General features: G+C 39.3%; 1 protein-coding gene across 1 annotated transcript in view; it reads right to left on the minus strand.

The window, feature by feature from the left end:
• Positions 1–25,636, minus strand: part of grm8a (glutamate receptor, metabotropic 8a) — a 307,806-nt gene that overhangs the window by 93,620 nt on the left and 188,550 nt on the right. The window contains exons 4-5 of the mRNA XM_085386123.1: positions 2,579–2,714; positions 1,667–1,821 (exon numbers count right to left, since the gene is read on the minus strand). Coding sequence (XP_085242249.1) covers positions 1,667–1,821; positions 2,579–2,714 — 291 coding nt within the window. The remainder of the gene's footprint in view (positions 1–1,666; positions 1,822–2,578; positions 2,715–25,636) is intronic.

Genomic DNA, 25,636 nt, shown 5'->3' on the forward strand with positions numbered 1-25,636 from the left:
GTGAAGCAGAGCTCTCCCCTTTTGGATATAAAATGACACCAGCTAATCATTTTATCCAATTAGATATCTGTGTAAAATTTATTCAAATGAATCAACTTGTGGCAACCCCCCCCCCCCCCCCACACACACACACACACACACACAAAAATAATCATGATGTCACCGAGATCTTTGACTACCAAATTCTGATAACTATGCTTATTTCCAAGAGAACATTTAAGACAGGTGGAATGAAATTTCCTCCCAGTGTTCCCGAGATATTACATTCACAAGAATAGCACAGGTTGGGTTTGTCAGCTTTGTCTACCTTCAGAAAATAAATGTGTTCACCAGAATAAGTTATACATATGGATTATTTATGTAAAAACATAATGCCTCTGGCCAGGACTGTCGCAGGACATAAAAAAGTACCTCTGAAATCAACAAAGTCGCTCATATCAGAAATGTTATTTGATGCTTCTGCCTCTAATCTGCAGATTAAATGTGAAGCCTGAGCCTGAAGACAGTTAGCTTAGTTCAAAGACTACTGGATGGGAAAAACAGAAAGCCTTTTTTCAAAGATACAAAAAATATTATCTGGTGTTATATTCCTTATAAAAAATGTAAAAGTGACTCATGCACTTAGAGTGACTTTTGTTTTTCCTTTTTGTTTTGTTTTGTTTGAGACTAGCTGTTTCCCTTGTTTCTGGCAACTGCAATAGCAAAGGTAAACACAATGTGACACTGTTGAGGGAATTTGTGGCATATTAACACAATTTAAAACTGCTGCCTCACTGCGTTAAAAACAACATTGTGGTGTTTTTGGACCAGTTGTGAAGCAAAGTTTTGCCTTAAATTATTAAAGTTACAGCAAGGAAGTACTTCCAAAGTACAGGCCAGAGACATCTGTTTTTAGCAGGAAGGCCAACAATTTCATTTACTTCTCTTTTGTTTCCTGTGGAAATAAAAGCTAAATTATACAGCATTGGGAGCCCAAAAGATGATTTCAATGAGCTTGTTATGGCATCAGAATAATTCTCAATGCGTGAGAAAACATTTACCTCATGTGCAAAAAGATCCCATGTTTGAGTCTATGTACTGTACTATACTATGTCACTATAAATTACAGTTTAGACACATTTTAAGCTTTATATAACACATGTTGCAGAATTGCTGCATTATACTGCATTCTCTTTCTAGGTGTACCAAAAGAAAAGTCTAGTCATTAATCCTCACTCACATCTCTTCTGTCATTTCTTTAAAGTCGACATAGCTTTTCTTGTGAATCTGCCAAAGCTCCCTTTGATTCATTTAAAGTTCTATTTCTCTCCCTCGCTTCCAGTTTATATCTTGTCACCTATGTGGCCCTCCAGGAGTCAATTATCTAATAGAGAGCTCTGACAGAGAGCAAATGAGGATATTCTCCCTGGTGTATTGGCAAAAACTTGTTGCCCACTGGGATCAAAAGTGAGAGAACATGAGTCCATTTCATTTCTGTCTCTGGTCTTTCCCCTGAATCCTTAATTTGATCTATCAAAGTTTGAGCAGACGCTGCTTCGGCTTTCTTTCATTTGCCACAAATCCAGTTTCAGTGCAGGTGAGAACTACTTTTATTATTCCTCACATCTTCTCAGTTATTACCTGCACGTGTGCTGACAGCTTCGTATATGCTTGTTATTATCCTTACCATCCACAGATGCCCTTTTGGGAAGAATTGTGATGGCCCCCTCGGCCACCCTCTCCTGGCCAATCACAGGGGAGATCTTGGACCCCCAGCTGTCTGAACCCACCCACAGGAAGTGACCCGTCTGGTTGTTCCTTTTAGCTGCATCCAGAACTCGTCTGTTTTAGAAAAAGAAAAGATAATTCAAATATCTGAAGATAGACTACAGCAGACAAGTCGAGCAGTGGGGTATTGATTTAGGCTTAACCCTACATAAAGATCACTGCAGCTTTTTTCTTGTACCACTGCTTATATCTATAACTGATGCAGCAACAGGCAGCATCCGTCTTGCCCGTGAGGAGTGACTCCTTTTTTTTCTATCCATAAAATGTGTGAAAAACATGTCATCAAGTATTTATTTCCAAATCTCAAGCATTCTGGAGCTTAGCATTCTGGACAGCATTTATCTAAAAAGGCTTTATTCTTCAAGCATTTTTGGCAGGACCCAAAGACAAGAGGTCTGATTGACCAGTAATTAAGCCATTTCAGGGGGTCGTATGAGTCAAAACTGCATTTTATAATATTTGAATTTTTTTGTTTAAATCTCAATTTTCATAACTGCCTAATAATTATGTACATCATCATTCAAGATGTAAATGCAATAATTGTGCCTGTAGTATAGTGCGAACTCTTGTCGGTACCACAATGCAACACTTCTAACCAAGTGAGTTGCTAAAGAATAGCGATATGAAAACCAGGTCTTTTCTTCTTCAGAATAACATAATTGTAATCACAGCGAGCATGTAGGTGTCAAAAGGTTTCTATTGTAAAATATGTTGAAAATGTCACAGAAAATCTTATTAAACAAAAAAGTACACCTGATAGCAGCGGGAAAGTTGACCAGCAGGGTTCGTTTTTAAAGTGCACAACACGTACCGTATGTCATCCTCATTAGCGAACATGATGATGGCCCTGGCATTGGAGGTCTCCAGCAGGCGTCTGATGATCTTGTCAAACTCCCCTGGCCTGGGCTCCCTGGGGATCTTCAAGGACTGGGCAATACACACACCACCTGAGACAGAAGAGGGGGGGAAAAGCAAAAGGAGGGACAGATTGCATCATCTATTTTAGATTCACTGATTTGCATTTTCCATTCTGTTTTCAACACTAATTTCACTCTCGGGTCGGCTTGTACACATTTCTGAAACTATTCAAAGCACTCTGTGTCGAGGCCTCTGACGAAGGCTTTAACACTTCGAACACCCTCACAGCTTTGAGATAAAGGTAAGAGTAAGTGGTTGGTTAACATGGCAGCAGAGAAAGAAAGCAAGATATTCACTAAAGTCCGGGAAGAGACATGACTGAACGTAAAATAGTACTGGCTGTTCAATACAATTTGTTCTCCAAAAGATTCAAGACAAAAAACATTTGAAAAGATTAAACAAAAACTGACAGGTAAGATCGGACTAGGTAGGAAGAAAGTAGAGAAAGGGTAGGAGGAATCTGGGGGACTGGGAAATTCTAAGAGAGGAACGCTGAAGAAGAAAAGGGATGTTAAAATTGATACCGAAAAAGACTAAAAGGAAGAAGTGAAAATAAACAGTGGGAAGCTGAGGAGGGGGGGAAAGCAGGAAAGGAGAACGAGCATTAAAAAAAGAATTTGCTAAAATGAATTGAGATGATGGTGGAGGTAGGTGGTGTTGATCACAGGAGAGAAAACTGTAAGAAACAAAGGAAAAGAGGAATGGGGCATGAATGATTTAAAATCACGGCACTGCACAGAGTAAGTGGCAAGAAATATCGTCTGTACCCACTTCACCTCCTTAATTTACTATTGTCGAGTGCAGCAATATTAGTTATTTCACTCACAATATGAGATAATGAAGATTTCTGTCTACCTGGTTCCGCCTTGATCCCTCAGCCCTCTCACACACACGGACACACTGTTGCATACTGTTTTCAGCCACCTCAGGAGGTGTTTTTTTTAAGCTGTTAATTCACTCTGGCTGCATTCAATCATTAGCTATTGTGTAAATTCTTTTTAGCAGTATGTGTGTGTGAGTGTGTAGGATTATGTTATTGTTGTACATTGCCTTTGTTATATCTGTACAGAATTTATGATGGACATTGTGTATCCATGTCTTTAGTGTGTAAGTCTACACATTCATTTCATTCACGTCTCTGGGAATGTCTGTGTGTGTGTGTGTGTGAGAGAGAGAGAGTGAGTGTGTGTGTGTCTGTATATAGAAGTGAGAAAGTATGAATGATGTCCCCTTTCCTCCCTGCCTGTTCCAGACCATTTATTGAACATCTGTACAGTCTGTCGCTTTCACTATGTCACAGCCCTTAATCACACACACGCACACACACACAGACGCACACACATCCACATAAATGCGCACACCGGAGTGCATGAGCGCTAAAACAAATACTCATTAGCCTCAAATTAAAAGCCTCTCAAGGATAATCACTAAAGTGACAAAATCTGCACAAGTACCCACCTCTACCCCGCTCCCCTACACACTCGCACATTTACACTCATTCTCACACAGACACACACAAGAAGCAAATATTTAAATGTTCAAAATACGTTCTCAAGGATAATGACCAAGTAGACATGCACTTTTGCATACATATACAAAAACAGCAAATCATAAATAAATTCAGCGTGGCATATGTACACGCATACACTCAAATACACAAGCGCTGACGATTGCATTCTCCCACCATTGTCCTTGGAGCAGCATAAAAGTGATTAAATCGCTGTTTGTTTCACAGCCTCACAACCATCATTAATAACTGTCCCTGTGGAGAACGAGTTTCCCAGATAAAGAAAATATCAAATATTGTCTGTAAACTTAAGAGCTTCTCCACACACGCGCGTGCGCGCACACTTGGCTGTCACTATCGCAGCCAAACACTTCACATATTTGATGGTGCAGAAATGGAAAAAAAAATTGACGGCATGTTAAAAGTGAACGTCAGATATTAGCGCACACCTTTTGCTTCTCAGCTAAAAGCACAGCTGCGAGGCAGGTCAGGAGACGCATCAACATCTTCTTTTTTAATCACTCCCAGAATGTCAAGTTGAAAGCTTAACAGGAAACAAGGTTCAATATCCAAATCCTTGCACAGCAGGGCACGGGAAACAGAGGACTGGGTTCACGTTCCAAACACAGACATGCATAAAAAGAAAAAGTCAAGAAAAAAATTTGCTAAAAATATCCTGAATATATGTAGCCTATATTTCTGCTCTTTGTCAAAAACTTCTAATATGCAAAAATATTTTTAGTGTATTCTGTAATCTTTAAAATCAGCACCTCAAGTAGTCTCCAAAGCAAATCAAGTCAGAAGCGTGCTGCTGTTTCCCGAGGAGGGAAACTGTGCCTGAGAGCATTAGACACTCATTATCCTCTGGATAAACAAAGCAGTAAACACATTATTTACTGGCATTTGTTATGTCAATAATGTTCATCATTATTGGATTAAGTCGGAATTAGTGCTATATTTAGAGAAATCAAAGTGTGAAAAGCTGTTCAGTCAATTTTAACTTTCAGCTGTTCTTGTCTTATAGTCAAAGGCTCGTAATTTGGCTGATTGTGTGTAAACTGTATAATTAATTGTTTGGAGACATATGATCACACGCTGCGCATGCTAATGTGGAAACCGTAAGAAAATCTCTTCATTCACTTCAGATAACAGCTGTATTGTGTCACTGTAATAGTCAGTTTTTGTTACATAATTTGCCAGTTGTAGCACGTTCATCTACAATGGGCTAATTGAATTATGAGCTCTTTATCCACTGAGCACCAACACACCGAGCTCTCCGTTTATCACTAATAACCTGATTATTGAGCCTTCGCTGTGGAATTGAATGTCACTGAATCCTAATTCCTTGAACGTGTGAGTGCGCGCTCATGTTTTTCACATCTCTGGGCGCAGATGCGAGGTGTAGCATTGTGCCCCGTGAATACCTGTTTTTTGTATGTGTGAATAGGAATCAACCTGTGGCCACGAGGAATGAATCAATGCACTCAGCTATCTGTGGAAATACATGCAGTTTAATGTGCATTTTTGTGTGCGTGTTACACGTTACTATGCATTTGTATCCGCTTGTCCCCTCTGCAGCTGTTACAGAGAGAGGCAGAGTGCAAGCTGTGATGATAAATCCAGAGGTGTGGACTCGAGTCACATGACTTGGACTTGAGTCAGACTCGAGTCATTAATTTTATGACTTTAGACTTGACTTGAAAAAATGTTCTAAGACTTGTGACTTGACTTGGACTTTTACACCAATGACTTGGGACTTGAATTGGACTTGAACCGGTTTACTTGAAAAGACTTGATATTTTACCCCAAATATAAAATTTAACATGCATATTATATAGAGATTGAAAATGTGACGTCATTCACGGGTAGAACCGCAAAGGATTCTGGGAACTCGTGGCAAGCGGTACTAGCGCACGCAGGCTTTCAATTAAAATCAGTTATACAGCGATAAAAAGAAACACAAAAATGTCAAGAAGCTGTTGTATTATTAACTGCAATAGCCGGTCGCATGACAGCCACGGGAAGCCGACGGGTAAAGAGATCGGTTGTTATCGGATTACGTCGTTGAAGAGAAATTGTTCGAGCCATGTTTCCGAAGTAACAAAGACGCGACTGGATTGCAGCCATTCAAAGACCAAATATAACGTCCCAGAACACTCCAGCTCACAGGTTAGTCTGCTCCAAGCATTTACACGAAGGTCAGTGTTTTTTAGTAGTTAATACGTCATTTTCATAACATAATTGGTGATATAGGTTACAAGTAAGTCTGGCGCTGAACAGAAATTGTCGCGCTATGCTCCTTTGTTTATTGTGCATAAATAGTGAATTGTCCTGACACAATATTGCGTTTCGCTTATGTTATTATGGTACATTGACAAAAACATATACGTTTATTCACAGGATAAAACAGGTTTTTTGTATCACTAATTGTCCAGTGCGATTACAGCATACAGTATTGTTGTCACTGCTACATTTCTGTGATGAACCAGAAATTATTTCCACTACTAATTAATTACCGTTGAGCTCAAAGGTTATATTAATAAACGGTTAAGGAATGTGTATTTATGACGACCATTTGTGAGATTGGTAAACTTATGATACGTACGATGGTCTTTCGTTCTACACGGTGCATTTCAAGGTCCTGCACCCATCCGTCGGTAAACTGTACCTGGACTTGTTGCAGTGACCGGAAGTTACTAAACTTCATGAGTGTATGCACTCACTCCAAGAACCGTATGATTATTAATATGCATATAAATAAAGAAGCTATTTTGTGCAAAGATGTCAACTGTAAGAATGCTGTGCATAAACATTTACTCTGCTCCATGTATGATGATATAGTGACTGCTCTGTATAAAAGTGGCACACTGCTTGATAAACAATATAAGCATAAGAAACCTAACATCAGACCTGGCTGGAAAGAACATGTATCCATGTACCATGATGAAGCTCGCATAGCTTATAAATGTTGGGCCATGGCTGGAAGACCTAAACAAGGCCCAGAATTTGAACAGAAAAAATGTGCGAATGCCAGATATAAGTACGCTGTTCGCTTTATAACTAAAAATGAGCAAATGCTAAGAGCAGATTCTTTGGCCAGGAAAATGCTGTGTAATAATACGGCAGATTTTTGGAAAGAGGTGAAAGCTCTTAATAACTGTAAACCATCTCTACCATCAACTGTTGAAGGTGTTTCTGGGGCAGATAACATTGCAGCATTATGGAGACAGCATTACAGTGCGTTGTTTAACTGTATAAAAAGTGAACCATATGAGGACAATCTTGACATGAGTAATGACACAATAAGTGTAAGGACACATGAAGTATATGAAGCCATTCATAGGTTGTCTGATAATAAATCCTCTGGTTTGGATCACATCACTGCAGAACATTTAAAACATGCTAGTGTAAGGCTAGCTCCTCTTTTAGCACTCTGTTTCACTGGGTTTATGATTCATGGCATATTACCAGACTCAATGCTGTGTATTTTACTGGTACCAGTTATGAAGGACAAAGCTGCAAAAGTGAGCTGCTTGGATAATTACAGGCCAATTGCACTAGCCAGTATTTTATCTAAGGTGTTAGAAAGAATCTTGTTTGACAGAGTTAGTGTGTTCATCTCTTCTCTGGATAATCAGTTTGGCTTCAAAGCACGGCACTGACATGTGCATATATGCACTCAAGGAAATAGTCAGTTTGTACAGGGCTAAAAATTCATCTGTCCTCATGTCTTTCATTGATGCCTCTAAGGCTTTTGATCGAGTGAACCACAGAAAACTTTTTGATAAAATGAAGAGATGGGGAGTTCCTCAATACATCGTGAGGATTCTCTCTTACTGGTACGCTCATCAGAACATGCAGGTTAAATGGGGAAGCAGTATTTCTGCCCCCTTTGGTGTCAGCAATGGTGTTAGACGGGGTGGGATTTTGTCTCCAATTTTATTTAATTTGTATGTTGATGATTTGTCCATACAACTGAGAGCCTGTAACACTGGGTGTATATTAGGTAAAGCACTGATAAATCATCTTATGTATGCAGATGACCTGGTTGTTTTTAGTCCAAGCAGTGCTGGGTTACAGGATCTTCTTAATGTCTGTACTGAATATGGTGTGCAATATGACATTGAGTACAATGCTGCTAAAAGTGCTGTTTTGATATGTAGAACCAAGCAGGATAAACAGCTAAATTTCCCTTTGTTTAAACTGGCACAAAAAACTCTTGAAGTTCATAAAAAGGTGAAATACCTCGGTCACTTTATTACTGAGCAAATGAATGATGATGATGACATATACAGACAACGGTGTAAGCTCTATGTGCAGGCAAATACTATTGCACGCAAATTCAGCTTTTGTTCACTTCCAGTTAAAGTGGCTTTGTTTAAAGCGTATTGCACACCGCTATATACTGCCCCCTTGTGGTCATCCTACAAACAATGTAGCATGCAGAAGCTGCATGTTGCATATAATGATGCGATGAGAATCCTTTGCAGGATACCTAGAAGTGGTAGTGCCAGCCAGATGTTTGTAGCTGTGGGTGTTTGGACTTTTAAAGCACTTTTAAGGAAGCTAATGTTCAATTTTAGAGAACGACTGGATGGTTCGAGTAACAGTATAATTTTAGCACTCACAGATCCGACAGTGAGTGGTTCCCGTTACTCATCCAGTCTCAGAAAGCACTGGTTAAAGTGTTTGTGTATTTATTGATTTATTTTAAGTAATTGTGTTTTATGTATATTATGGTTTTATGTTTTTACAAATGTTTTAGATACTTATTTATATACATATATATATTTAATGGTGTATACCTTGTGTTGGGGGGGGGGGGGGGAGTGTTGTGTGTGTGTGTGTTTTTTTTTTTTTTTTGTCTTGTTTTTATGGACATGAAGTCTGCCAATTAAGATTGAATTGAATTATAAAGATCCATTAGAGTGTTCATCATATCGTCCTATATCACTCTTAAATGTAGATTTAAAAATACTGTCAAAAACACTTGCTCTCAGGCTAGAGCAACATCTACCATTGTTAATTTCTCCAGATCAGACAGGTTTCGTGAAGGGTAGGCATGGTTTTTTCAACCTGCGCAGGTTTTTGAACATATTACACACCAAGTCAACTACAACCCCTGAAATTGCCTTATTACTCGATGCTGAGAAGGCATTTGACCGGGTGGAGTGGGATTATCTGTTTTATACTCTGCATAAATTTGGATTTGGCCCTAATTTCATTTCATGGATTCAGTTACTTTACTCCTCACCTATGGCACGTGTTAGAACAAATTCGTTATTCTCTTCTTATTTCCCACTTCTCCGTGGTACGAGACAAGGTTGTCCCTTATCCCCTCTTCTTTTTGCATTATCAATTGAACCACTGGCGATTAAACTGCGAGCTGACAGTTGCATTAAGGGCATCTTCAGAGGTGACCAGGAGCACAAAATATCCTTATATGCTGACGACCTCCTGCTGTATATGTCAGAGCCTTTATGCTCTCTTCCCCGTGCTCTTGCCATTTTTGAATGTTTTGGTAATATTTCAGGTTACAAGTTAAATCTGCATAAAAGTGAACTTCTCTGTGTCAACTCTATAGCCAGAAAGATTTCATTTTCAGGTTTTCAATTTAGCGTTAAATCAGGGTATGTGACCTATCTGGGGGTTAAGGTTACCCACTCATACAAAGATCTTTATGAAAGAAACTTTGTCCCGCTGCTTAAAAATACTGAGACAGATCTTCAGAGGTGGAACAATTTACCACTGTCATTAATTGGCCGCGTCAATTCTATCAAAATGAACATACTTCCCAAGTTCCTTTACTTATTTCAATGTATCCCATGCTACTTACCCAATAAGTATTTTATAACACTGAATAAGCATATCTCTGCATTTATTTGGAATGGCAAAAGTCCACGAATTCGTAAAGATTTCATGCAGAGGACTAGGCCAATGGGTGGATTAGCCTTGCCAAACTTTCAGTCTTATTATTGGGCAGCAAATATTCGTAATATGCTGTACTGGATGAGTAATGTTACTACAGAGACTCCAGCTTGGCTCCAAATTGAGTCATCCAATTGTGGCAAAATTTGCCTATCAGCTTTGTTGAGTTCAGCTCTCCCATTAGAACTATACACCTATAAACGTAACCCTTTGTTGTATGACTCGCTCAGAATCTGGGTGCAATGTAGGAAAAGGTTGGGGTTACACTTAATGTCAATTAAAGCACCTATCTGCTCAAACCATATGTTCCCACCCTCCATGATGGACTCTGCCTTTAAAATATGGGAAAGTAATGGCCTTAGAAATATCAAAGACCTTTTTGTAGATGGGATTTTTGCCTCATTCACGCAGCTCCTGAAGCAGTTTAATGTTCCTCGGCAACATTTTTTCCGCTATTTACAAATTCGTCACTTTGTAAAGAGTCGATTTCCTTCATTTCCGGAACTACCTGAGGAAACTTCTTTGGATAAAATTATTAATATAAACGTTCATAAGAGAGGGGCGATTAAAGAAATCTATGCTATACTATTAGATCTTCAATCTCCTTCTCTCTTCATCCTTAAAGCACAGTGGGAGAAAGACCTTGGGATGACTATAACAGATGAGCTCTGGCAATCTTTTCTCCAGAGGGTACACTCTTCTTCGATATGTGCCAGGCATGGGCTCCTTCAATTTAAGGTCCTACACCGATTACATATCTCCAAGGAAAAGTTAGCCAAGTTCTATCCAGGAGCTGACCCTCTGTGTAACAGATGTAAAGCAGAAACAGGTTCGCTCCTTCATACCTTTTGGACATGCCCCAATCTTCATACCTATTGGGTGTCTATATTTAACACTCTGTCAGAGATGTATAACGTTAAATATGAGCCTTCTGCTCTAACGGCTATCTTTGGGGTGATACCTCAAGACATCACTTTGCCAAAATGCTATTCGAATTCTATTGCCTTTGCTTCACTTATCGCAAGGCGCCTTATACTTTTAAGATGGAAGCAGGAAGCTCCTCCCACACATGAACAGTGGCTTGCGGAGCTCATGAGGTTTTTACATTTAGAAAAGATGAGATATACACTGGCAGGTTCAACCACCAAATTTCTTAGGGCATGGCAGCCATTCTTGATGTACATGGAAACATTTAAAATGACCACCTTATCATGACCAGATACCATATCTCTATATCGCTATCATAGCTAACTGTACGCTGAATGTCCCTTATACATTTTATTTTTCTATTTGTTTGTTGTTGTTTGTTTGTTTTTTGTTGTTTTGTAGGGGTTTCTTTGGTTTGTTTGTTTGTTTTTTCCTTCTCTATTTCTGTTATCTTTTGGGGTATTGTAAATACTGAACAGCAAACTACTGTATGTTCAATGTTTTGTTGTTAACATGCTGCTGTGACTGAAAATAAAATTTATAAAAAAAAAAAAAGATTGAATTGAATTGAATTGAAATAAATATGCTAAGATGAGATAGCTGACTTCATCTAACTAGCAAATGTTGTCCAGGCTACGTTGGTGATACAGTTTTTTTTAATGTGTATGATATTTTTGTCATGCGATTTTAAAGCTGGTCCTACAACCGCATCCAAGAATAACATGCAGCGTATCTCAGAACTGTCGGTGAAAATTATTCTTGGAGCTAGGTTTAATTGAGCTGCATTTTAAAGAGGTGCAATTTCACAATTTGTGTATATTTTCTAAGTTCACTATTTTGTCATGTGTTGAGAAAAACACAGATTTTAAAATTACATGGTCTAATATTTACATTTAGCATAACTGCAACATTATTTTTTCGGGTTTTTTTTTAAAGACTCGAAAGGACTTGAAATTCAAAGTTTCAGACTTGTGACTTGACTCGGACTTTTACACCAGTGACTTGAGACTCGACTCTGACTTGCCTGACATTACTTGAGACTTGACTTGAGACTTGAGGATAAAGACTTGAGACTTACTTGAGACTTGCAAAACAATGACTTGGTCCCACCTCTGGATAAATCCAATGTTAAGTGTGTCCAGCGTCTCTCCAAACGAAACCCTGGCAGTCGGTAATTAACTCCATTCTGTTTAGAGGTTGAATTTTTTCAGTTGCAGGAAGGGAAACGCCGCTGTCTCAGCGTTTAATTAACAATCTGCTTCCCTCCCACACGCCCTTCTCTCTGCACCATTTCATCTATTATCCAACAGAGACTTGAATGGGGAAGAAGAAAAAGAGAGAAATTACTCATCCTTCTCACTGTGTGCGTCTTGCTTTTGTCAATTTCTTCTCACCTGTAGCTCATCAAACTTTTCCTAATACCTCCAAAGTATTTAGACAATTTCAGGAACGAACTAGCTAAACTTGGGGCACTGCATCCTGAAATAATTACCTAAACTCCTTACACATCAGACAGTGCATAAAATGCAACAAGCAAATTTTTTCTTCTTTTTTCATATGTTGTTTTTATTAATCCCTCAAACCTACCTTACATGAATTTCACAGCAGTCATTTCTGCTTCTGCACAAACTGTGGTGTTGACTCTGTAAAGGTTTGCACACATTCACTGATAAACCCGTGCATTTTATAATATTGCTGTACTAGATGAATAAAAGTACAAGGTCACTTAGATCTTACACTTGTATGGGCTGCTCAGCCATGGAAACCCATGCCATGAAGCTCCTGGCTCACAGTTTCATTGCTGATGTTAATGCCAGAGGATGTTTGGAGCTCTGCAGCAATGCAGGTTGGTGACTTTATCACACTATGCAATCAGTCCTGATTTGGTTTGCAAATGCTTCTACTTGGCAATAATACCATTTGTTGATTGTGGAGCATCTAGAAGGAGGTGGCCTCCTATTACAGTACCAGACTTGAAATCAGTGACCTCTTTAGAACACCCCATTCTTTCACAGATGTTTGTAAAGTCAGACTAAATGACCTGATTTTAATCACTTGTGGCAGTAGAACTAAAAACACCTGAATTAAAAAATTAAGAGTATACGTGGTTCAAAACTTTACAGCCATTCCCAAAAGTCAAGAGTACTGCAGCCCACTTAAAAACCAGAAAGTCCCATTAAAGCCCACCCAATCTTAAGTCTTCACGACAAAAGAAACTGATGCATTTACTTGAAAAATATAGTAAAAAACACATAAACAACACAGGCTGCTGACTATAAATCACTACTGCTACCCAGTCATATGCAAAGTGTTAAGGCCAATGAATGAAATTTCTTCATGGCTAGTGACTGGTGTGTGTGTGTGTGTATGTGTGCGGGTGTGCATATTTCTGGGTTAAACATGACTGGAGTAATAAAGTGAAACAAAGGCAATAAAATCCGACTCCCTTTCTGTAATAATTATTCCATTACAATACAGTCGCATTATCCTCCAAGCAGCCTGCAAGTGTGTCCTGATAATTTTGAGAGACACACATGCCCTATCAGCTGTTACTATTAGCACAGGATTAAACATGGTTGGATCAAATGCGAGGCTCTGTGTGGTCTACAAATCCACAAAGGAAGAAATTAATTTCTTTCTCCAGCTTGGTATTTCCTTGATAAACCCTGTCTCCGGACTCCCACTACATAAACACTTGCCAATGGATTGTTACTATGGAGAATACTTAGACACATGCACACACTCTTTCTTTCTCTCCAAACCTCATTAGCACACACTTTAAAATTAGAAGTTGCCCTCTGCTTCTGTTCATGAGTGGGGGTACTGTGATATAGGCCCTTTGAAGGCAATGATTTTTTTCTTTTGTGTATGTGTGGTGGTGCATGTGCACTTGGCTTTTTTAAACAATGCTTGTTTAAGTTCTGTACTTACTAACATGGGATCTTACCAATTTTTTATATGGTTTTTTTTTTGTGCTGTTTTTCATGTGGTGCGCAAATTTTTTTGTCCCACACAATGTGTGTCTTTTTTTCAGCCTCTGAGGTAAATGTCCTCTGCAGGCTTCCTAATGAATCATTGACAACCCACAAACCGCTGTCCAAAGAAATGTGCATCCTCCCATTAAAATAAGCCTTAAAGGATGCAGGTCACAGAGCCTCAGACCGGCTTGAAAATTCAAAGCGGCCCAAACCCGAACCCAAAAAAGATGCTGCTCAGACCTGAAACCACCCTCAGGTGAAAATGTTTTTCTAAACTTGTAACGGGTTCAAGTTTGGTAGCTTATAATTTGATGATAATGGAACACCGGTTGGTGCAGGGAGCGCTAAAAAAAACGGGCAGAGTTTCTTCAGTTTTCAGAAAAAGAATGTTGTTTTGGTCAACTTTTGATTAGCGTAGCGTGAATACACACTGAGGGAAAATTACAACCCCACACCAACATTTGGAACATTGCTCATTATGTTAGAGTTCCCACTGTATAAATGAAGTTTGCATCAGTGGGTGGATATTGAATATTTGCTAGATGGCACAGCATAAACCGCTTCGGGTGATGCTCAGACAAAATACAATAATTTGTGGTATCTATCTAAAAACCTCATTTACAATCTAGTCTCAGTATATTATAGCAGAATTTAATAATATAGTTGCAGGAGTTATCTTTCAGTCTGCATCTATATTGTATTATTATAATCCTAGGCACTGGAAAAATCTGTCTTTTCTTTAGTGTGCGTTACTGTGGTTTTTGTACGCAAGTGAAGAATGGAAAATACATTGCAGAAAACAAAAACATCTTTCTATTTAGTATCTATAGGCAGCATGTGAACAGCAAGAATTGGCTAAAAACAAACCAGAGCGTTCATTTTTTGTTTTTGTTTTTAATAATGTTTAGATTAATTATTACATACATAATTATTATGTCTATTTAACTATAGATTTTGACTATTTTTCACAGCATGGATTTAACAAGGTGCTGGAAAGTTCCCCGGAGATTTTGGTTCATATTGACATGATTGCATCACACAGTTGTTACAGGTTAGCCGGCTGGACATCCATGAGCCAAATCTTCTGTTCCATCATTTCTCAAAAGTGCTCTGTTTGACTGAGTTCTGGTGACCGCAGAGCCCATTCAAGTACAGTGGAATCAGTGTCATCTTGTAGAAACCAGTTTGAGATGATTTGAGTTTTGTGACATGGTGCGTTTTCTTGCTTGAAGAAGCCATTAGAAGATGGGTACACTGTGGTCATAAAGGGACAGACATGGTCAGCAACAATACTCAGGTAGTCTGAGGCATTTAAATGATGCTCAGTTGGTACTAAGGGGCCCAAAGTGTCCCAAGACACCATTACACTATCACCACCATTCTGAACCACTGACACAAGGCAGGATGGACCCAAGCTTTAATGTTGTTTACATCAATATCTGACCCTAACATTCAAACATCCCAGTAGAAAGGGTTGAAAATTACTAGTACAATCACTTGAAACTTTCTGTGCAACACTAATTTAATTGATATGAAAATAAAATAGAATAAACTTTTAAACACATCAAAACATAGTTGTGAGCAGATGGGAATTAACTGTCTCTCCTTCTGTGGGCAACTAAAGAGAGGCTACTGGGTGATACTACAGTAAATTACAGTTCTAATTATCTAAAACTTGGAAAATCCTGTACATTAATAAACATTAAAATATGTACGTATAATTAAACTGAAAGTGTCATATGTGCTAAAAAAAAAAAAAAAAAAAACTAATTTACAATGTGTTGCAGGGTAAAGTAACGGTTTCTATGTGGTGCAAAAAGCCAAGCATGTTAATGCATCAATCTTTATGCTGTCCTGTCACAAACCCATGCAAGTCCTTTTACTTTTCATCTGTGAGGCAAATGTGAAGGACAGAGGCACTGACTGCAGATTAAATGAAAAGGACTTGAACTTGTCACCTATACTTATTTCATACATAGAGGTCAGACTGTGCCTTGTAAAGTAAATCTTGGCCTTTTAGCATCTAAGTTTCACTACCGTCACACAGAAAATGTCTGAGTGCACTGTGTAGCAACACCTGACATGTGTGTGTGCGCGCGTGTGTGTATGCGCGTGTGTGTGTACATGTTTAGACATCTTTTCGGGGACAGAAAATTGAAATGCCACTATACTTGTGGGGACCAATGGTGACTTATGGGGACGAGTTTGAACTCGTGGGGACCTCCTCACTAAGATATGAAAACGAGTGTGTGGGTGTGTGTGTGTGTGTGTGTGTGTTGGCAGAATTGTCATCACCACAGGAGTCAGACAGTCTAGCTGAAGTCAGCATTTGCTCAGGTCTAATGTGGAGACAGGTGGACACCTAATGCACGCAGCACTGTGCATGCATCAGACGAATGTGCATCACAGGCAAAAATGGAACCCATCTAACTGCTGCAAGTATTTCCATGAAAAAGCAACATAATAGCACATTTAAAGCACTTTAAAAGTATATATATAAAATTTGGGGTTGCACTGAGCATTTCTTCTTCTCTTACTTCTTTTCACTCTATGTGTTTATATGCAATTTTGCATTTAATGTGTGTCTTTTGTCCTGTCTCCCTCCCCTCACCCACAACCAGTTGTGGCATGTGGCTACTCCTGCCTGATTCTGGTTCTTCCAGAAGTTTCTTTCCCTTAAAAAGGAGTTTTTCCTTCGCACTGTCGCCATGTGCTGACTCACAGGGGATTGTCTGTATTATTGTGGGGTCTTTACCTAACAATACAAACCACTTTGAGATGACTGTTGTTGTGATTTGGTGCTATATAAATAAAATTGCATTGAACTGAACTGTATTGAAATGAACTGTGTGAGTTGGCAGGTTTGTCATCACCACAGGAGTCATGAAGTCCGGCTGAAGTCAGCATTTGCTCAGGTCTAATGTGAAGAAAGGTGGATGCCTAATGCACAGAGCGCCATGCACGCATCAGACGAGTGTGCAGCCTCTTTAAATGCTGTAAGCATTTCCATTAAAAAGCAATATGATAAGAAAACATAAAGAACTTTGGAAAATATAAGAAATTAGTGGTTAAGAAAGACTGACAAAATTAGTAGGAAAGCACAAGCTATACATGTTGCGTATTCATTTTTCCCCCCTAATTAGTGGCTGTGAATGGAACCTTGAGAAAATACTGGAAGTAGCATTGTAGTGATAATTCACACGAGACCCCAACTTACAGCTGTATCTGAATCATCTTGTGCAAATATATATCTGAGTATTTACATTCTTTTTGCTTTTCCACAGAATTTGGTATAACACGCGTCAACCCACATCTAAAACCCATAAGAAAAGGAAACAGAAAAAGATTTTCCATTTCTAAATCTGCACAAGCCAAAACCCAAACAGTGCTCGAAAGTGCTGACTAATAAGCACTTTTCGTACTTTATTCTTCAATATCAGCAAGTATATAGAAATTCCACTAGCTTTGAACAAGTTTCTGTGAGATCTGACAACTGCAACGGGAGACTACTTTTGTGAGGCAGGAGACAAGTCAGTCTCGATGTCTCCACTGAGTCATCTGACCTTCCATCGCCAGTCGCACATCACCAGTACTTCTAATCAATCAGACTAATCCCAATGGCTTCTGCTGGGTGGTGGGAGGACAGGATCGGCAGTGGGCCAGACAAGAGGGGATAGATGGCGAAGACCTCAAACGAAGAGACGGGATAAGGGATTGCAGGATGATAGGCAGGACGGGTGGAGAAATGAGAAGATAAGTAGAAGAGGAGGATTCTGGAACTAGGGAAGGAGGAAATGGAAAAGGACGGAAAGATGAAACGATGTAGCATATAAAGCAAGGGGGAGGGAGATAAGCAAGGGATGATTGGATGCCAGACAACAGATAAAAATCACAAGGTCAACGTTAAGCTCAGAAATCACAAAGAGAGAACATGCCCACTTCTCTGTCTGATACTCTCTGTATGACTTCTGAGTGTTGATCTCTCTTGCTTTAACTCTACTGTTGCAACAGCCCTCTCTTTGACATAGAAATGTGCCCCCACCCCTACACACACAAAGAGACACACACACATGCACACACGCTATCTGACAGTAATCAGACATCCAATTACAGCAGTGCCCCCGGAGTAGGGCTGTGTACATGCATGTGACTGTTTGTGTATGTGTGCGTCTGAGAATACATGTGTTTGCTTCTTTGCTGTCTTTTTTTTTTACTGAACACACACTGATACTGCATCAGATGCCTGCTGATGTCTGATACTCCCCAGCCCGGGATGTCCTGCTGTCCCTCTAGCTCATGTTTTATCTGAGGATGAAGGATCTTTCATGTAAACACACACAGACACACACATAAGCAAGGCTGTTTCTAACAAAACACTAGACTTGTAGAAGAATGCAAGGAAAAGGGATTACACAAAAACACTCAGCAAAATATAGTGAAAATGGTCACGGCAGGGAGCAATTCTGCTTTTACATTAAAAATGAAGAATTAAAATATATCAATTAACCATATTCTAGACCAAAAAACTACATTTGTGTTGTGGATTGTTGATTTTTTTCAGTGCCAGGGTAAGATAAGATAACCTCAAGAGCAGTTTATGCATTGTTAACGTTTTAGGGCAAATTGTTTAGTATTTCACACAGTACGTAGCAAAATTCTGTAATCTCACCTTTCTAACAAGTACAACAACCAGTACCATCCTTGTATTATACAGAAAATTAGTGCACAGATACAAAACGTATCCAAAGAAATATTTACTATAATACAAAGTGTTCAGGAGAAGTGACAAAAAACAGAAAAACAAACTGTAAATTGTCCTCGCTGTCTCCTAGGCCTCCCTTTACCCTGACTAGTCCTCTGTGTTCATGCTGCTCCATCTTCTTGCCTAACACCTGTATAAGTCCCTAAATGCCTCTTTTAGACTCTGACACACGATTGAATTTTTTTCTAATCGACGCTGAACCGGTTCAACATGAGTGAGACTAACTGGTAATCAGTGTTTTCCATTTTGAAGGCCAGTGTTCCCATAGGTCAACAAAGTGTGCTAAATGATACAATCTGTTTTCAGAGATTTACAAAGCTGTGTTTGAGAATGACATTTGAACCAAAGGAGACCAACAGAGCTTAGAGTTTATTAGTTTGGAGTCATGTTGTTGGTAGTTCCACTTTGTGTGAGTGTGTGTGTTTACAACCTGGAAAAACTGTAGCAGATCATCATAATCTTCAGTCTTTACCATATCGATGTTTGGTTTAATCAGAATCATCTTTATTTGGGCACGTTTGTGCACACAAACAAGGAATTTGAGTCCGGTTGACTTTGCCCTCTTCGTGCATATAAAAAAAAAAAAGAGATCACTTTGTTTAGTTGTTTGTCTTTTTACTTCATATTTGTCATGATTTTTGCAGACTTCCAAAAACAGACAAATAAAGAAAACACCCAAGTTATCTTTTTCAGAACCTTTTTTTTGTCTGATGTTGTGAATGATCTGAAACTATTCTTTGAAACTATTCTGTGGTTTTAATCAGAGAAAACAATTCTGTTGAGTTTTCTGACGTGTGCTTTATTTTTTTTTTCTTGGTTTCTTTTTTTTAAAGAAAAGATGTGAAGGTTTCACGAAGTCTGTTAGCAATTGTGAAAAAAAAAATCTTGGCGCTTATACTCCTCATGTTAGACTACACTGTTTCAGTAGATGGCTCTACAACACAATACATAGATGTCTTTGACAACTACTTTCTATTCTTTACGTTCTTTTGATACTTTGCAGTCATTTATGTAACCAGTTTTGAAACATGCAGTCGTACATAGTGGACTTTTTTTAATGATTAGTATATGACTCTACCACTTCCAACCTCCATTATTCTTCCAGGATGCAATCATCCATGCTTTTATTTCTTCTAGACTTGTTTACAGCCATGCACTTTACTCGGGCATCTCCTATCATAACATGCACAGAGATCTTCTAGCATGGTTAGTAGTTCCAAAGGCTCGTTTAGTCATTGAAGCTGACTGAACCTTTGTGTTCCCCGCCCCATGACTCTAAAATTCCCTTTGATTTCAATAACTGCTAATGCCTTTATCCAACCATTTTCAGTATTAAGACCCAAGAGTGTATATGCACGGTCTTTCCTTCCTGTATTTACTCTTGAGAATTTTAAATTGTTTTTAAAATTGTTTTTTTTATCCATTTTTAATTTTTACCTTCAACTTTACTGACATTTGTTGCTTTTATTATTAGTACTGTAACTTGGTTTTGAAAAGTGCTTTATAAATACAAATAAAGCTATGTAACATAAGAATGCAAAAAAAATCATGGCTCGTGTCTTTAGTGCCGGAGTTTATCACTCTGCCAAATCAAAAGAATGAGTCACCCTGCAGCGCACAAACAGACAGCCATGTTAGCATTTTAATGGAGTCATCGGGAAGTGACAATTATTGTGTTAGATGAAATATACAATCACACATGCATTAAATATTCAATAGCAACTTCATTGATACGTCAGCGCAACACAACACACAACTAATCAGGCAGCCCACAGAAACTTCAGCCAATGATTTGCTCCTGCTAGAATCTGCCAGGGAGCAGAATATATAGACAGCATTATGGCATCTGAATAGCAATGACCACGATGGCTTATTACTGTAGATAGCATCCACATAGAGAAACATGATGCATGAATGAGGATGAAAAGAAAAAAAAAATCTGGCAGTCTGTGAATACATGGTCGGCTGTGCACGTGCCCGTGTCTGTCTGTGCTCGAGTGTGTGCGCTCAGTGCAACAAACACCTGACACTGACAAAGAAGACTAATGTGTGCTACTCTGCTTGGCAGTTAGATGTGTGGGACGCAGGTATATGAGAAATGTATGAAATAAAATTACATAGCTGAAGTTAAAATAACTACAACTTTGACTGTAAATGTTATTTTAAAAAAATAAAGAAAAAAACCTCGGTCACGCAGGTTAGGCGGGGTGTTTTTAGACATATTCTTGATGGATTATAATTTGCTTTAAGGTGGCTAAATCAATGTGTCTCCAAATGTAATTATGTGAAGGCTGAACCTCTTTGAGAAGTACATTAACTTTGGATTAACTTTTACATTACATTAAATGTAATCACCTTTTAATATAATATTAATCCTATCTTCAAGACATCAGCCACCTCAGCATTCTATGAATCTCTTTCAGGGCATTTCTGTTGTGTTCATAGGTAATAGAAAGAGTGGCTCATGCTCTGGCCTGGTGCTGTGAATGCACTATTGCTTTGGCCAACAAAGTCCCATGCATAGATTTCACCAGATCAATATGACTTCTACATGAACTATTCTTTGGGTATTGATGCATTCGCTGCTGGCCTAGGACACGGTGTTTACTGCCAAAAGCTAAAGTGACAAGGTGAAAAATAAATAAATAAAGCAGTGCTACGCAGACGTACATGAGTCAAAGGGCTCCATTTTCATGACAGAGCACAGAGAGGCTTTGCACAGGTAAAATGACATTTTTTTGACAGACACACAGGGGTCTTAATCCCAGCTGCAAGCATTTGATATTTTGGCGATTTTTCCCTTTTTTTCCCTCCCTCTGAACTTGAATTACCTTTAGTAGGCATAACCGTTCAGCAGGGGTGTGATAGTGGTGAAAATGCAGCAGAGCAATTTCTGCTGTTCGGGATTATGGTGATTTGAGGTTATGCTGCGTACCTGCTCAGACCATTTCACAAGTACGCGGAGCAAAGAGGAATGAAATGTATTTTTCTGAACACGAAAACCACTCACAGATGGACCACAATATTCTTTTCTGTGGAAAAAAAAAACAGATGTCAACAATAGCACTAAAAGACAATGACCATCACCTTGCTACTGAGATATTTGTTCACATGACATCCCCACATCCACACTGCCCCTTTGACATTCTCTCTGCCATCTCATCTCATTATTATTCTTTTCCGTTTCTCCCTTCTCCTTTATTCACTTCCATCCCATTGCCTTCCCTTCTTCCTCTATACCCTGGGGGGAGAGATCAGCAGCATGGTGTTCGCCTCCCTTCTATCTACTCTTTCCGCCTTTCCATGCTGTGCATCCATAACCTCGCTGAAGCCTCCCACCACACGCATCATGCCTCCAATGTTGCCAGCTAGCCTGTGTCTGTGTGATCATGTGTTTTCTATCCATCTATGCCCCGACTTTATCTTTCAACTCTTTACTCTCAGCGGCAGGCTTTGTTGTGCACATCCTGTCTAGTCTGGCCTGCCTCAGTGCTCCCAGCAGGCAATATGAGTGTCATGTGGCTTGTCTTTACTCCATGTCAATTATAATTCCCACTACAAAACACAACAGCAAGGGTGAGAGAGAGTGAGAGAAATTGAAACACTCTGGTTTATCCATCTTATCATGGCCTTTCTATCACCAGGACCAGCAATCAGAGCCACCACAAGTTGTTCATTGATCTCATAATCAGACAGTGGTTGTAGCGCAATAAGCTAACCATGGCTAAACATGTGAAACTTTATTTCTTTTAATGGAAAACGTCTTTTATAGTTAATAAATACACATATGCACACGAATATGGGCACAGAATACATTCACCCATCTTTCGCTGCACTTGGTTTGCCTGCTCGATGAAATGCCGCTTGATGTGTCTGTTTGAACGCGTGGTTGTGTCGAATTGTGAAGGACAGCAAGGCCTGTTGAAAAAGGTTAGGGAGGCAGAGTCCATTGGCATTTACTCAGCACTTAATAAGGTGAGTGTTTCAGAGACAAAAAGGATAGAGGACAGAAATATACTTTGGGTGAATAATCACACAAAAACACACAGAAAAATATCCTCTGCACCAGCGGATAAACAGGAATTTACACAAAAAGAGACACACAGTCTGAACTCCTGCCAGTCAAGCGTGTTAGCAGGAGAAAAAAGGGGTCAGTGATGGCTTCACAGTTCAGTTAGGAGAGAATTTAACAGGTTGATTGAACCCTGACTAGAGATTACTGATGGATCACTAAAGAGAAGAGAAGAGAAGAGAAATTACAGGCATTCTCTAGAGATGGAATCGGGACCTCTTTTTTCATAATTTGAAAAATGGTGTAATGGAAATGAACACTTCATTTCAATTATGCAGTTGTAAAACTCACTCCTGTTATTTGAGGATATTGAGCCAACATTTTTAAAAAGGTTCTACCAGTTGGTAGTTCCCTTGGAGACAAGAGAAAAATCTCACCACATATATAGATGTTTTCACACATGCACCTGAGCCCCCTGGCAAAGCTGTTTGGTAGAAAGCAAATGTCCAATTTCAGATTTAGCTTGATCGAACGTTAAATGGTCTCTAAACTGCCAGTTACAAACTGCAAAGTGTGTGTGATGTCCAAATGAATAAAGGTGAGGTTATAGAAAACGATTTTCAAAGTACAGTATGTGGCATGTATGTCTTGTACACCCTGCCCAGTCACCGCACATCACCAAAAGCTAAATAGGGTATCTTCAGAAGTGAGACTTTATCTGACACATGATATGTTTGTGCTTACATGCTGTGTTTAGTTTGTGCCAAAATGTTTGCATCATGGCCAAACATCTCTGCCTTGGTCCCGTCTGTCCAAAAGACTTGTGGTTTCCTCAGATGCAACCTTGCAAACCTACGCTGCAGTTTTCTTTTCTTTATAGAGAGGAGAAGCTTTCTCCTAAAAACACTTCCAAGCATACATGTTCAGTCTGTTTTTAGAAATTATGCTGTCATGATCTTAAATATTAAAGGCTGAGATGTAACCTTTGGGTTTATTGCAGGTCCATTGAGCACTTCAAGGTCTGACTTTGGGTTGGATTTGCTGGAATGTCCACTACTGGGAGGACTGCCATTGTGTTAACACACATTTGAATGCTCCAGATCAGCAAGCTGCCAAAACGTCTGCTTTTATAGAGGTGCTCACACTTCCTGATGATCAGTTAATCAAGTGCTACTTAGTGTACTTAGTTTTCTGAGAGAAGAGAAGTGCATAAAATCCTGTAAAAACCTTCTTTTCCATATACGGCAGACCAATAGCAGTTCAAACCAGGGCAAATTACCAATAAACTGATAAAAAAAAAAAAGTATAGTCTGTGCTGAGAACTGGGGGCTGGAAATGGGCTGTTTTCCTTCCAATATATCAGTTTTGATCAAATACATCTTGAATAAAAACTGTAAAAATCAGTATTACCACTTCCTTTGTGTGTTTTTAACCCAACAGTTTCTATGTTCTTATCAGCACTTTATTTTCATCTTTCATTGGTGATACTTCTAAACACGAGGCAGTGAATTAATTTGTCATTTGGTGCACTTTATACAGACTGTATGCAGCTCCACTTTTGTTACTGTGCTAACTCATTTTTAGAGAGCTTATGTTGTATCCTTGATCTGCAGTCATCATTATTGATTTTCTAGTCAGGACTGTTTCACTGCCCAGTAAAAACATCAAGGATTTACAGGCTGTTCCAAAAGTTTATTTGAAAAAGAGTTTAGCCTGCTGCATAAATGTAAACCTGTGCAATTTGTGAAGAAGAAAGTTTCAGTGCAATATATTTGGGAGTTTTGTGTGTTTTCCCTTTGCTGCCATTAAAACCATCTAAGGTGATCTGTCTCACTGCTGAGTGCCCTTTGACCCTGTAATCTAGGAAGTGTGAGACTGAGCTGCTCCTCTGTGGGCACCCATGCTGTTCAGGTCCAATCAAGTGGCCACATAACACCATTATTTCAGCCTTACCCTCTGCAGGGGTGTCAGTGTCCATCCATCGATTCCCTTCTTTCTTTAATCCCATTCTCTAGCTATATTCATCATTTCGTTCTCACTGTCAACCCCCTGCGTTTTCAGTCGCTCATCTCGCCCTCTCTGCTTCACTTCTTCTCACTTTGTGCTACTATTGACTTTGGCCATCTTATGCTCCACACCTACCTACATCTCCCCCCTGTCCCTCCCTCCATCCTGATCTCAATATTCCTCCTCTCTTTACAAACTCTCCATCCATCTACTCCTCTATAAAGGCCCTTGCGGCCAAGGCTCCATAATGAAATCTCAGCAAGCCTTATTGTGTTGATTAAAGCTGTCAGAAAGAAACTAAGAGAGGAAAAATACAGTGGCAACAGGGGGAAAACAAGGGCTCAATGGTGCATTGCGAGCGTCCTTGTTTGAGCTATTATTTTTGCCTTCCTCCCTTCTATGTTTCCTCTCTTTTTTAGTTAACATATACACAATAATTCTATTAGTCTTCGAGTCTTTCAATCCTTCAGCCTCTCTCCTTCCATCCATGTCACTATAAGCAGAACCTTTTGAGGTTATGTTCTGCCCCGACCTTAACGTAATGCAATTCTGTCAAAACACATCTGCCCCTCAACCCTCTCTCTTCAAGCTGTTTCTCAAACACCGTCCTACATAATATGTTATGTACACAACTACACAGTAGCAAGATGCTTAATTTGTTTTTAATCGAGCTGTACCATTCAGCGATGCACTGATGGATCAGCCAGCGACTGGACTCATGACTGATGACTGCCTGATCAGAATCACATATACAGCATTCAAAACGATGTGCTGTAAATTGATGTTTACCTGTTCAGCTCCAGAGCAATTAAATGTGGAAATGATGGGCT

Source organism: Rhamphochromis longiceps, linkage group LG17 (assembly GCF_057381845.1).
Source record: "Rhamphochromis longiceps isolate RC_006_pf linkage group LG17, R_longiceps_female_GT1.1, whole genome shotgun sequence".
Taxonomy (NCBI): Eukaryota; Metazoa; Chordata; class Actinopteri; order Cichliformes; family Cichlidae; genus Rhamphochromis; species Rhamphochromis longiceps.